Here is a 15,482-nt window from a genome sequence, read left to right as displayed (position 1 = left end):
GGTTCTCAGAGGGTAACTTGTGCACTAAAGATATGGATCTTACTGGTGCAAGATTCTAAGATTTGTGCACAAGATATCTGTCTTGTTTTGGTGATATTTTATGTGCAGAAGATGTGGATCTTTAGATATTATTATGACACTTTCTTGCACAGGATAATTACTTTATGCTCACTCTAGATAATATTTTAGGTGCAGGAGAAACTGATCTGGTTCTCGGAAGAAGGTAACAACTTGTGCACAAGAGATATGGATCTAATTGGTACGTGACTCCAACTTTTTGTGCAGTTCATGCAAATAGAACTTCATGCAAGTCCATAAGATATGGATCTAACCTGTACAAGTTACTTTGGAAGTACCAGCGTGCACCTAAATGCTTACTGTGGACGCCTGATGTGTCGGCGTCGTGTTCCTCTCACTGTCCCTTTTTCCTCTCTCTGACACTTCCTCTGTGTCTGGTTGTAGTTTTGAGAGACAATTATGTACCCTGTAGTATCGATCTATTTATGTACCTCATCAAATTGTACCAGTTTAAGTACAACATACCCTGCAAGACTTAAAAGTACCTTCAAACCATGATGCAACTATTCCTGTTAAAGAGTACTATAATATACCAGTGACAAGCTATTCCGGACTGTAAGGAGACAAAAATGTACCAGAATTGTCCACACAGTACTTGCTTCTTGACGGTTTATTAAAAGATCAACATAAAAATTTAATTCGTGCAAATATTTTTTCACCCACGTCAACATTTTTAGGCAGAGCACCTCAAGGTAACAAGGTAACAAACATATTTAGATAGAAGTAGGGATACAGAGTATATATCAGTGCAGGTCAGTTCATCAGAAAATGTAAAATGATTAGTTATCTTACCAGGACCTGCCACGAGAAGCAGCCAGTTATCTGTAATTGCTATCAGCTAAAAAAAAATCTGTCATGCATCTTTAGATAGCACGTTTAAAGAGAATACCTCGAGCATGCAGAGCGTATGGATCTTGTTCACGCAATATTTTGTGTGCAGACGATATGGTTCTCAGAAGAAGATAACTTGTGAGAAAAAGATATAAATCTAACTTGCACACTTGTTTAATACATCCGTGGATGCCTCACATACAGTCGCCCTCAGGGTCGACTGAGGCCTTCAACCTGGAGCTGATGTCATCAGATGGTGCCCAACCTTCTGTGGGTGTTTCGACCCTTAACTGCTATACCCTCCAGTTGGCGGGTCAGCAGTGGTGGCCAAGTTACTGCCCATCAGCTCCAGGTCTCCAGCCTTCCTCCTCCCTTTTGTACCAGAGCCAACAAGAGGCTCTCTCTGCTGCCCCTCCAATCCTGCGTACTGCCGCCTTCTGCTCCTTGCCTGAGATGCCCAGTGTAGTCAGCAGTGTCCACACAGACTGCGCTGGGAATCCTCTACACCCAACCTCGACAGGAAGCATCCATGTCTGCCACCCTTTCTCTCTGCACTCCATGGCGAGGTCTTGGTATTTTAGGCTCTTATAAATCTAACTTGCACAAGATAGTTACCTTTTGTACACAGGGTATGGATCTTGTTCATGCAAGAGAATATTTTGTGTGCAATAGATATGGCTTTGGTTTTCAGAAGATAACTCGTGCACAAAGGATCTTAAAAGCACAACATAGGAACTTAATATAGATAATATGTTACATGCAGAAGATGTGGCTTTTAATATGATGATAACTTGAACGCAAAAGATATGAATCCTACACAAGAAAATTACCTTATGCAAGGTGATAATTTATGGTTCACAGGAGAGGACAACTTGTGCACAAAACATCTGAAACATCTGGCACAAGATCTTAACTCTTTGTGCACAAAATAATATTCTGTGTTCATATGGGTCATTTTTGACAAGATAACTTGTGTGAAAAAGATATGAATCGGGGGGTTGCGTTGTTCACCTGCTGGAGCGCGCACCTCATGTATAAAGGCTATGTCCTTGTCGCAGTGACCGTGGGTTCGATTGCGACCTGCAGCCTTTTGCCGCATGTTATCGAGGTCTTACAGGATCTGCAAGATGATATTTTTTGTGCAGATGAAACTGACCTGGTTCTCAGAAGAAGATGACACTTGTGCACAAACGATATGGCTCATGTTGAGACAAGACTTGTAAGGTTTTGTTCACAAAAACATCTGTCTTGTTAACGCAAAAGATATAGATGTGGTTCTCAGGGGATAACTTGTGCACAAGGCTTCTAATATTTAATGTGCAGTAGATATGGATCTAACTTGGACCAGGGAATTACTTTATGCTTATGCAAGACAATTAAGATAATGTTCTGTGTGCATAAGAGGAATCTCAGGAGAAGATAAAAACATGCACAAAAGATGTTATCCGCAGAAGAATCTAACTGTGCACAAGACATCTTTCTTGTTCACATAAGATAATACTGTGAGCTGCAGATATGGATATTATTCACAGAAGATAATTATGTGTACAACATATGGATGTTTTTGCAGCAGATAATAAGTTACAGTATATAATACGCTTCGAGACTTTGGGAGTACTGTTCCTCCTGGAGTTGAAGGTGTGTAGATTATAAGTGAAGCATCCTATGGCTGCCCCTCCTCGTCCTCCTCCTCCTCCTCCTCCTCCTCCTCTCTCAGTCTCTCCTGACCTGCTTCTTTATGACACACTCACTTTCATTAACCTGCATCTCCTCTCTCCTCTTCAGCCCCTTCTTCTTCCTCTCCTCCTCTGCACACCAACCCCTCTCCCCTCTCCCCTTTCCCCTCGGGTGGCTTGATGCTAATCTCAGATTATTTCCCACCAGATGATTAATCTATCATTACATCATCACAGTTTCTCCTTTGCTGCACCCTGACGTCACGCCAGTGCACACAACCCCGGAGCTATTTCAGTATTCTTGTGTTAGATCAGCCACCCGCTCTTCCTCTCTCTTCTCTCTCTTTCTCTCTCTCTGTATTACACATCTCAGTTTCCAGTAATTTCCTGGGAATATGCTCTTTTCTTCTCTCTGAGCAGGTGCAACAGCTCAGGGCAATCAGAGAGAGTTCAAATCAATTGTTATGTAACGGTCGTGGTCGACTTCTTTATCATCCTGAGAGGGGAGTGACAGTTTTATCTGAGGACTGGTGGCTCTGTTACGCAAGTCGTGACAAGAAAGAGACTTTTTTCTTAAGTTTTAGCACCCACGTTAACACCTTAAAATGTTAATTTTCTCCTTTATTTCCTGGTACTGAGGAACAAAAGTTGAACACCGTGAACTGAGTGTTGCTGAGTTAAAGTTTGGAAGACACGTAGGTTCAAACGTGGCTAGATTAGACACTTTTTAAACATCTACATTGCATATAAATGATTACTAAACATATATCAAATGACTATATTTCAATGTGAAGCAGGTCCTAATTATATATTTAAATATAGTCATTAAATGTTATTAAAGGTATACAATGCAGAACTTTCACTCTCTTGTGACATTTTGCATTGCTATTTTTACATTTTTCGGTGCTGTGTATCTTGGGTGCCTGCTGTTAACGGTCTAGGACAGGGGTGTCAAACGTACGGCCTGGGGGCTAGAACCGACCTGCCCAAGGGTCCAATCCGACCCACTAGATGACTTTGCACACCTAATGTTGATGCACATGTGAAGGCTGAGAGGTTTCACGAGCAGATACTTCATGTTATGCTGCCTTTGAGGCGTTTCCACTCCAGACCAGACTACAGCTCTCTGAAATAACAGTGAACACTTTCTGTGGTCACATTTAAAGATATCAAACATTGTGCAAAATATTGGAAATCAGCAGCTTCAGTACAAAAGAAGCTGTATCAGACTTTTATCTTACAACAATATTAGGAGAACCCTGCTGCTGAGGCACTGACAAAACTTCAGATTTGTAAATGGTCTGTAAGGCAGGGGACGACTTAACCTGCACATGTAATGAAAGTGAGTAGTAAACTGAGACATACTGTTCATTTGTTTTGTAAATGCATACATGTTTTCAGAATTAACTTCTTTTACACTTAAAAAGGGGAAACATTTGAAGGGGGTATTATTGATAGGTTATTATGCAATGATCTTACTGGTCCGACCCACTTGAGTCCAATTTGGGGCTATATGTGGCCAATGGACTAAAATGAGTTTGATGTAAATGTCCTGAACACAGAAACTAAGAGGAAAACATGAAAATACAGTCAGAGGGCTGGGCCTCTGCACATAAACACACCAGTACACAGGGCTCGACAGTGCGAGCGTTTCACTCGCATTTGCGACTAAAAATAGGTGTGTGCGAACTGTAAAAAATATTTAGGGGCACATGTGCGCATAAAAAAATCAGCCGAAGCAGCCTGTATTTTTGTCAATAAAAAAATATGATAATCTAACCGCAAATGTTGGAGGAACTCCAGCCGCCTTCCCTCTTCCCTCTTCCCCGTGTGACATGGTTATGGGCGGTTTTCCAAGCCACTGTTGGCACAATGAATATAAGTCCCACCAGGGATGGTTTTTGCTATGGGCAGTGTGGGCGACCGCCCAGGGCGCAATCTATGTGAGGGCGCACGAGCGCCCTCCAAAAAAAACCAAAAAAACAAACAAAACTCGCCAGTTTTCTAGACTACCACTCATTTCCGCGTCAAGTTAATGGAGTGGGCGCTGGGGCGCCGAGGGATGGTTTGCCCAGGGCGTAAAACTAGCCAGGACCGCCTCTGAGACGGACCGGGAAAAGCGGCGGACCTCCGGGGAAGCCTGCTCCGTTCTCCCCGCAGTTAGGGACCGTTCGCCACGGTACCGCTGCTGGGCAGGGTGGAAATAAGTCCTGCAGAGTTTCAGAGGACCTGGAGAATGTTTTAGGATAGTAATAACATTATATAAGATAATAATATTGCAAAGATAATATATATAAGATAATAACATTAAAGACAAAATTAAATTGCAATACTTTTTCAAAACTTGATGATTTTACCTTTCTGTACATTTTGTATACAAATTCATTAAATAATTTTGCTTGTAAATGTCTATTTGCATCACGTTTATTATGGAAAACACATTATTTGATCAATTTACATTGTGCCCCTAAAGTTCTTTGTGCGCTCCTTACTTTTTCAACTTAGGAGCACATGTCCTCCTTGGGAAAAAAGTTAGCGTCAAGCCCTGAGACCACACTGAGAGTGGGTCATAAGTGACAATTAAGAGGGATTACTTCTGTTTGAGTCTGTACATTGTTTTTTTTTTAGGGAAATCCTGGACAGTATACCTTTAAAACAAGGGTTATATGTAACTTTAATGTTCATTTTTCTACCAAATTAAGCTCGGCTTCAACCCAGGCTTCTGGGCGTCCTTTGCGTTTTAACTCACCAAACCAGTTAGGGCTGCAACGATTAGTCGACTAATGGATGACTAATGGACTATTAAAATAATCGGTGACTATTTTAGTAGTCGACTAATCGGTTTGAGTCATTTTTCATAGAAAAGTACTATAAAAGTACCCCAAAATACTCTTATTATTATTACTCTTACATTCAAATATCGGCAGCTTTACACACTCTCCCATGACGGTGAACTAAAACCCTTTGGCGTGAGTATGAAACAAGACATTAGATGACATCATTTTGGGGTTTGGGAGAGACAGACCAACATTTTCATCGACAATGAAAATATTTGTTAGTTGCAGCCCTAAAACCAGTGCTTCTACTGGGTGCTGTGTGTGCCAATCTGTGTTTCCCAGTTTGCCTTCCTCAGTCCATTTATACTGAAACACCCCATGCTGCCTAGTGCCCCTTTTTGCCTCGCTAACAGCAGAATGAGGAGGCTACTTATCAGATTACCTTGAAATTTGGTCACCTCGGGATGATACCTTTTCCTTTAGTACCATTATCAGACCAAATCAGCAGATGCGTTAAATTTGTATGTAATTATGGAACAGATATGCTGAGAGTTAAAGTTTCAACAATGTGTGGTTAGATTTAGGCACAAAAACGACGTTGTTATGATTCGGAAAAGATCATGTTTGGCTTGAAGGACTGGGTTTGTTTTTGTGGCACTATACTACCTTGAAATGCCACAGTGTCTCTGTAAAAAACAACCGCTTTTTGTGGCACTATCCCTGCTGGAAGAACCACAATGGATTTCACGTTTGGTGCTTAAAAAGCAGCTGTAAACAGAGTGATGACTTGCTAAAAAAGCAATCAGTCGGCAGCTTGGCAGGTGTCTCCCCGTGTTGTTACACCATCCACCATCCCCTCCACCTCCAGATGACAAAGTAAGCTCATCTACAATGTCACTTTAAAAATGATATAATACATATAAAACATAGAAATGTAATGTATCCTTGGTTTGCAGAAACGTGGGCCAGCCCCATTACCAGTGAGCCCACTGACATATTGCAGTAAGTAATGGATACGTTTTCCAAATATGGCAGCCCAGCCCCTCTCAGTGAAGCTGCTCTCCGAGCACACAGCGCAGCGCTGTTCCTTTGGGCTTTACAATGTCAAAACTGATGTTGGTTTTGTTCCTCCTACAGTTTTGTAGTGCAGAGAGCAAGAAACATTTCAGCCTCCAGCGACTGCCAGCGACTTCAGTGTTTTAGTCCTGTTTGTATTTTGGGTTATGCGTGTTTAAAGAACCACAACCAGATGACTCAAACAGACTGAGGGGTACAAAGTGTCATAATATACGTCTTTATTTGTGCCTGAATGCAGTAAAGCAGCAGGAGGCAAAAGAAAAGGGCATTATACCTCTCTGCAAACCACAGATTCATTACATTTATACTTCTAATACGTGTTATATTAACATTTCAAAGTGATGTGGTATATGAGCTGACTTTGTCATCAGGGGGCAGAGGGGATGCCGTGACACCAAAGTGAGACGCCATCCAAGTTGCAGACCAATGTTTGAGACCAGCAAACAACAAAGCCGCTGTGATTTAAGTCATTCCTGTGTTTCTGGCAGGGATAGTGCCATATTTTAAGCCAAAACGTGATCTTTTTCTAACCATAACCAAGTGGTTCTTGTGTCTATACCTACACACGTGTTAACCACAGCATTATTGAAACGTAAAGTTTGAACGTAAGTGCTACATAATGACATGCAAATGTAACGCATCCATGGTTTGCACAAATGTACAATCTTAACATTTTCCTGGCGATTTGTTTGAGCATAGATGAACATCGGTTAAGGACAGTTCAGACTCTCTACATCCACGTTTACGCTTTGGTCCGCATGACATAGATGTCACAATCCGCCGCAATAGTGCACCTTTAAAACAAGGGTTATATATAGGGTTTGGTTGAGGTGGCGGTGCTGTTTGGGCTGAGAAAGCCATGCATAAGTAAGGTAAAGGAGGTTATTGGGTTGGTGCGGGGAGCACTTAGCACACTTAGCAGCAGAACTACTAAGCAGGGTACATAACTCCTTGAGATCAGGTGGAGAGATCCACTACCTCTCAGGAGGAAATCCAGGAAGAGGAAGGTTATTTAAGTGTGGGAGTGGCCTATTTGAATCCCTTTTGTTTGAGACCATGCTGCAAGGTGAGNCTAGCCTCCTGGAGGTGTCGTGGGGCCAACTAGATGAAACACTGGTGAAAGGAGGTTCCCTCCCGATGACCCCAAAGACATGTTAGTTATCACTGCTCACTGGTCTGTATAGTTAAGCCTTGCTATAATAGCTTATCATAGGGTTTAGGAGGTTATTCACTGAGTGCTGATCCTTTCTCTAGAGCACAAACTTCTTGAGTTTATTTGAATGAATAAGTTAAATGTCTAAATAAACATTCACAAGCTCAGCTTCAACTACGGCATCTAGACGTCCCTTGACCTTTAACTCACCAGACCAGTGCCTTTACTGGGTCATGTCTTAGGGTGGTACACCAAAAGCAAAAGCCATAACTGAAGAAAACTAAATTAATGTTTTTTAGAAATTAGAAAATAAATTGATGTAAATATTGGATTAAAAATCTGTGATGTTGAAATTGAAGGAGTTGTTGAGACAAAGTTTTTAGGGGTTGATTGGTCATAATGACTTCATTAAAGAAAAATTTTCAATGTCAGCAGCAATCCTGTATACATTTAGGGATATATTAAACTATAAGCCCTTGTATATAATTTATTGTTCACTTATACGTCCTTATTTATCTTGAATTGAGGGGGTCGGCCTTTAATTTATCTTATCTTAATGTTTCTTAGTGTCTGGTAGATGTGTAAATAGGCATTTTATTAGCTATAACAACTTTATTAGGAAGTTAATATTTTAGTTTTACCTTATTCTGCTGCCCCCTAGTGGCCCAAAAAATGTTTTAATTGCATAGTGAAATCTCTCTAACCATCACAGCATCTTTTAGGAAAGCGTTACCTTTCACACCAGAACAGCTGGCAGATACGTTCAGTCTTTTAGTTTCACACTAAAGACACCTTTTTACAGCCAAACTAACCAAACACCATGTTTCTAACACAGCAGTAAGAACAGACATCAGTATGTAAATCTAAAATGATGTTTGGTGAATCAGACTGTGACTCAGAGAAATAAAGGCCGACTCACAGCCCTGTGCTCCTCAGATGGAGGATATAATTGATGTGCAAGGCGAGCAAACCACTTGCCTGCGTTTCCTGCAAAATTAAACATCATTATTCATTCACACAGCGTTCTCTTAAAACTGCCAAAAATGTATTTTAGTCTTTTGTGCTCCTGCAACAGGAGGATAATTTATTTAGCTGGATTATAAATCACCTCTCCCCTCCTAACAGAAACTCTCATGTGAGATAAAAACCCATATGGTGATGGTAAATTGCAGATTCTGGTGATTTCCTCAGTCTGGGTGGTTACTGCTGTCAATCAGCCCGTCTGATGTTGCTCAACTGGGCAGTTTGTTTATCTTTTTGGAGAAACCTTTCAGCCTCCGGGCCAGAAAACATCTCCATCCATGACTTGAGTGTGTCTGACTCTCAGCTGAGCTCCTCCTTGATGACAGACTCTGTTCAACAACAAGATATGAATCACTGCTTTGTGTTTGTTCGCCTTTCTTTTCACGTAGTTACAAAAGGAGAGTGCGTCAAATTCCTTCCAGCTCTGCTAATGCTACACAGCTCCTCTGAAGTATTTTTTTTTTGCTTCAGTTATCAATAATAAATCTCCTTCATCAATTTTCTTAAACATGAAAAAAACATGATTTTGTCCATGCAACATTTAAAACGACCTCCCAACACAAAGTGCAGAAAATGTTCCTTTAGAGGAAGACTACAGCGAGACTGTGCAGCCAAACTAGCATGTTAGCATGCTAAGTTTAGCAGTAAACTCAGAGTACAGCTGAGGCTGTACTGGGAACTTTTCCTCCATATTTATCACAGACTGATATTTACAAAAGAAGGGAAAGATATCTGTCGGCTGTGATTGGTTGTTCCTCGTTACATGACATGCAGTTTGCGCTGCTGCGTTCCACAGGTTGAACTCTGGTCCTGTTTATACGACAATGATTTCAAACAAAAACAGTAAACTTTAGTTGTGTTTTGGCAGATCATTTTCACAGCAGCGACATTTTGGGTGCCTGAAAACGCAACGTTTTGAAAATGGGTGCAATTGTTTTGGAAACAGCACCGTCCCATAGTCATGTCAACTTGTAATAAACAGTTCCTCTGAAAATGGAGACTTTTCGCACATGTGCATTACGGTTCCAGTCACTAGGCATGCAACAATGGCGGACTCCCGAGCTCTGTTTGTGCTGCTCACCGTGTTGAATTTATCAACGCTTCTCCAGCAAAGTGTAGATTTACTGTAGCAACTCCACCTCGTCGTCCATCCAAACAAATGTTCGTGCGGTTGCCATTTTGTTTGTTCATACAGCACTGCACTGTAGAAGGAAGCACATGTGCACGGGCACGTGTTGTTTCATTACAAAGTCACACTGCCAACTACTGGCCTGGCATGTATACTGCAGTGTTTTTGGTTATTGTTGCAGATTCGTGTGCACAGCGATTGTTAACATTGTCGTCGGAATGCGGAACTTTTTTCAAAACGAAAATGAGAAACGATTACGTTTTCAGCGGATCATTTGGGCCTCAGTTCATCTCAGGGTTCAGCCGTCACACCCAGAAAAATGGGCGCTAAGGAACACATGCGCGCTGCAGAGGCAAAGAATTTGAGGGTGCATAAAATGCATAAAATTCAGCATTTGTACTGAGACTTGTTCTGAGAGAAAACAATATTTATTTACATGTGCACACTAATATGCGAAATGTGAAAAGTCTTTAGCGAGTAGACCCCATCGTGATGTATGATATTTCCGGAGCGTGGTAAAGACGTGGTAGATTACGGAACCCTTCCTGTGGAGTCTAGACGCTGGTGGAGATGAGATGAGATGAGATGAAATGAGGTGAAGAGGGAGATGAGGACCTGGATGTGAGGAGGAGTGGGCTTTCAATGTGCTCATCTTTGGCTCTGGATAAGGTGACTGGAGGTGAACCCATGGTCCTTTGCTGCATGCCATCACTTTCCTCTCTCCCCTCTTTCCTGCCCATCTCTACAATTTAATAAAGGCAAAAAGCCCTCCAGAAAAATCTTAAAACAAAACAAAACAAAACAAAAAATGGGTTTCATTGCTACATCATGTCCTGACGTGTTAGTCTCAAACTGTGGTCTGCAGCCGTCGCGCCGAGGTGTCACGTCACATATTACATCACACCTACAAAATGTACAAATGTTAAATATCTATTGTTTGCAGAAACATGCAACACCACCATTTTATTCTGGTGACTGAGCTGAGAAAACAGAGGCAGACTATGGTTGTTCTCCTGTCACGAATGAACACAGTGCTCTAATTAGCTCCTTTCAACACATGGAAGCCCCCACAGTGTTACAGTGAAGTTATCAGATAGTGGTTCACAGAGTCCACATGTAGGCCTGTAGCCTGTTCGCACGACTGACAGCAGTGGCAAGTCACAGAATAAAGACCAGACAGAAGAAGAAGAAGAAGAGGGCTGCATAGGCGATGGATTTTAAATGTTACTTTTTATAGCTGAATGCTTGTTTATCCCTGCGGCTGGATTGCCGGCAGGATAAACATCACAGCAAATACCTACAAAAGGGGAAATCCAACGCTTTGAAAATATGCTGGCTGATTTGTGCCCTTTGATTTTCAGTGACGCTAATGGGCGACCTTAATGCCAGTGTAATGGGGTCACCTCAGTGGCTACAGAAGCTGTCATAAGCTCGGTTGGTTGGTTACATGACCGTTAGCTCAGAGCTGCCTCTGGGCACAAGAGTCAGATATGTGTTTTATATAATTAAGATAAATATTTGCGGATAGAAATTTATTTGTGAAGTGCCTCGTGAGCTGAACTGTGCTGTAGTGTTCAGCTTTTCTTTACACACATCATAAGAGTTTTGTCGTCACGTATGTTGACGGCAGGTATGGACTCACTTTAGATGTGTTTGTATGATCAGAGGTGGTAGTTGGATAACCCTAGTGACCCTCTGTCCCTCTAAGATCCAATTAAAATACACAAACATACTAAATATAGCACAAACAGGTGAATCTACGTCATCTCTAAAGACATCTTCCTCTCCTACGCTTCGCCGTCGTCACTCTATAATGGCCAGATTTTAGTCTCCGTCTCTTTATTGTTGTCACTCCAACACAGTTATGAATTACAGGCGTCCCCGCTGTGGAAAATAATGAGCAGAAAAATATAGGTTTTATTTTTCCAAGACATTTATTAGCTTTCACTTGTGCAACAAGAAAAAGACGGATGTGAATGAAATCCACCAGAGAAAAAGAAAAAGCACAAAAGACTAAAGAGTGGAAACAAACAAACCAAAAACACAGGACAGCAGCTCAGGTTCAACACCAGAGGTTACAGTAACAATAAGAACAATCAAGAAATCCCTGCAGCGTGACGACAGAGACGCCCGGCTCCGAGTAGTTCAGGTTTTTGAATGTAATATCCATTGTCGGTACTCTAATGGCACTAAATCAAACAGACTCTCTGCCAGCCTTTAACAGTCGGTACTTCTCTGTTAATCCAGTGCATTAAAGTGTTCTTCCTTGCAGGAGAAGTAAGAGCAGTCTCTTATTTTTCTTTTATATCTGCTTGGGAAGCTCAGGATGAAGGACACTGGGTCCATCTCAAGGTCTATACCCGATATTTTTCATTTTCAGATGGCACATTGGCCCAGTAGCCTATATTTGCAGCTTAAGGCATGATCAAAGACAAGTTAGAGAACCAGTTTCTGGTGAAAGAGTAGGGCCGAAACGGTGTCTACGGCTCGAGACATATGCATTGTGTGTGTAAACTTAAAGGGATAGCTTGGAGTTGTATGAGGTACTTATCCATAGTCAGTGTAGATGGCGGTCGGCACGCCCCCAGTTTGGAGAAGCAGGCAGGAGTACCGCCACGGTACGGGGCTAGCATCAAAATACATTTTAGCCACCTAAAAAAATCATATCAGTTTAAACTTAGGCTATGTTTAAATTATTTTCACTGCTTTGTCTTGCCATCAGGCAATGATTTCCAACAGGAGACTGAAGCCATTGTATCGCTCTCGACTAAGCCACCAGACTCCATTGAGAAAAACAGTGATTTAACACAGCTGAACACATGAGTTGCTGGTCTACTGCTGCATCGATAGGTTAGTTTGTTTGTGGTATTGTGTGACTTTGGTGTTTTAAACGGTTAGTTCGGATTCAATAAAATCACACAATAACACAAACAAACTAACCAGTCGAGGCTGTGCTAGTCTAGTAGCTCCAGTGTTCTGGGAGGTAAAATTACTGTTTTTGTCAATGGTGTTTGGTGGGTTTGAAGAAAGCACAGATAACAGCTTTGGTTCCCTGTCAGAAATTGCTTTCTGACAACAAGATAAAGTAGTGAAAATACTCTAAATATAGCATACTTTTAAAGTGAAATTCATTTTTTAGGTGGCTAAAATACATTTTGCTTACATAGTACATTGCCTAGCTTCCATGGTGGTACCTGCTTCTCCAAACTGGGGGCATGCCAACTGCCATCTACTGAAAATAATACTCTGACTATGGATAAATATCTCATACAACCCCACTTAAAAAAAAATCCCAAATACCCCATTTAATCTGCCTTGCTTTGGTACATTGGCAGACAGAAATTGATTTAGCATGTCTCCAGATACAGTATCTTTCCCCTCTTCATCATTGATTGACAGAGTCTCCCATGTGCCCCTGTAAAGTAATGAGGAGCAAATTAAGCTCATAGCCTTAGAGAGTAGACTGACATTTCCCCAGCTGTTAGAAATAACAGTATCTCAACAGGAGATCTTTCAGAGTTTGTCAGTTAAAGTGGTGCTGTGTTATACTGTACAAAGTGTGCCTTATTTGCAAATGATGTAAGAAGACCTGTCAAGGAATATTGTATTTCTCAATCGTTTGTTCAAATGTCATTACCTCATTGTCAGAAAATAAGTCCTTCAGTCTGCTAAAACCAGCATCAGACAACCCAGACTGCAACTCAGGATTGTTCACAGTAGGAGTGAAAACAGATGGGGTGCTTTCAGACCTAGAGTCGTCTCCTTTGGTCTGAATCAGGAACTCATGTTGTTCCAAAGTTGTATAATTGCCTAGAGTTGGTTCATGTTCTCACGGCAGCATTTACAAGAGGACCAGATCAAATGCCTTGTGTGAGAAAGCTGCTCTTGATTGGTCAGAATTTCCATGTGGGAAAAATCCAGGAAGTAAAGCAAACGTTGAAGAAGAGTACACTTGCAAGATAAATGTGACACTTTCTAATGTCACAATGGAGGGACAACTACGCAGGTTGATTTTAGCGCTGCTCATCGTGGACTATATTGCTGTCATTGTTCATTTTAGTCAAACCATACAGTTTGAAAACGAGGCGCGGCTCCAACTAGAAAACAATGTTTTGATGCATTGGATGTGCTGAATGTGCATATTAAGGCAGTACAGGAAGAGGTGCACATTAATATTCCTCCAGGACTGTAACATGCTCATGTTTAACCCAAACAATGTGTCATGTGACTGCAGTTGCTTCACATCCAGGTCGGAACGCCTTCTCACCACAAACCAACCGCACCAGAGTTTGTTTGTAACCGGACTGAGACCACCTCTTCAAGAAGGTCTCAGTCCGGTTGTTTTGGTGCACACCTGAGTGTGATTGCTGTGTTCACACCTGCCCAAACGAACCACACTGAGGAGGCAAATGAACTTGAGTTTGACTGAACCAAACCAGTCCCTCAGTGGATACTTGGAAAGAGAAGCTTCAATGCAGCCAGATAGAGTTTGGATTATTTACAACCAAGTGACAGATACACCTCATATGAATGCATAGCTGATATGTTCTGATATTTGATCACTGTAGACCCAGTGCAGCCATTTAAAGTCTTGGTCTGTGTTCAGAAAAATGCACAGTTAATTGGTTTCGAGCATGAAGTCGCTGTGTCGTGCTTGCCTTTATGTGTTTGTGCATGCTGTCACAGGGGAAGAGGAGTTGTTGGTTATGTGAGTCCTTATAAAACAGGGTGTCTGTATATTCCGCATGTTGTTGGCTGTCTATAGTGTCTTATGTGTCTGTCCTGTGTGAATGGCCTGTTTGTTTCGTAAGCGCCGTGTGCCGTCCGCCGCTGAAATGAGGCGGTTAAATGTTGCTCACTCGGGAGGGATACATTAAGAGATGCTAATGTTTGTTGGAAGAGCTCGACAAAATGGATGTGATGCTCGTTTCTTTATATCTGGCAGATGTTGCAGAGATGCACAGCTGTCATTGGTTTAATTTGCCATCTGCCAAATAGCATCCAGAGCCGGGGAAAGCCAATGAGAGTGAAAAAAGCCCGGACTCTGTCGGAGCTCTGGCCGAGATTGATTTGGATTTTACTGCAGATCAAAATGACGGATTGTAAAAAAAAACCTTTTTATCTAATTAACGCAGTAGTGAGAGCTGGTGGGGAAACCTTTTTGGATCTATAGTGTGTCTGCTCTCTGGAAGTTGAGTGCACTCAGTTCTTTCTACCCACTATTTTTGTCTCTGGAGCACTCTTCTGCATCTATCTGCTATTTTTACCTGTATTACACTGTCTTTTTTTTACACAGCACCCACCCACTTTACAACCAGCAGATGGCACCTCTCACCGTTGCTGCCGAGCACTAATATAGCACTTTGTGTTTCCCTGCACAGCCCCAGACAAACAGCACGAGAAACAGCATAGTCACCAGTCCCAAAGGCAACATCCCCTCTGCTGCACTGGTATGCAGCTCTGTGTCTGTGTGTCCGTCCGTCTGTCCGTCCGTTACACTTTCAAAAATGCAGAGTGTGTATGAGAGACAAAGGGAGAGAGGTGTGTGTAGTGTTGGACAGTGGATTGTAGGGGTTTGATGCTATGACTTTGATTAATTTTTCAAGGTCTGCAGCTTTTTCGAGGAATACTTTGGCAGTTTAGGAGACACTGAAAAGATCCACACACTCTTATGTTTGTATGTTAAGTGTGGAGCTTGAGCTGAGAGACTTAAGTACAAATTTGAGGTATTTTTCTAG

At 41.8% G+C, this 15,482-nt stretch overlaps 1 protein-coding gene across 7 annotated transcripts in view; it reads left to right on the top strand.

Annotated features, from left to right (window-relative positions):
* LOC126395195 (calcium/calmodulin-dependent protein kinase type II subunit beta) overlaps positions 1–15,482 on the top strand; it is an 84,526-nt gene that overhangs the window by 49,511 nt on the left and 19,533 nt on the right. For 5 of the 7 annotated variants that reach the window (XM_050052453.1, XM_050052451.1, XM_050052452.1 and 2 more), the window contains exon 15: positions 15,126–15,194. The exons of the other annotated variants lie outside the window; for them this stretch is intronic. In XM_050052453.1, the coding sequence (XP_049908410.1) occupies positions 15,126–15,194 (69 nt within the window). The remainder of the gene's footprint in view (positions 1–15,125; positions 15,195–15,482) is intronic. 7 annotated transcript variants of the gene reach the window in all.

Source organism: Epinephelus moara, chromosome 9 (assembly GCF_006386435.1).
Source record: "Epinephelus moara isolate mb chromosome 9, YSFRI_EMoa_1.0, whole genome shotgun sequence".
Classification (NCBI taxonomy): Eukaryota; Metazoa; Chordata; class Actinopteri; order Perciformes; family Serranidae; genus Epinephelus; species Epinephelus moara.
The sequence above is the reverse complement of the archived record's forward strand: the minus strand, read 5'-3'. Positions and strand labels throughout refer to the sequence as shown.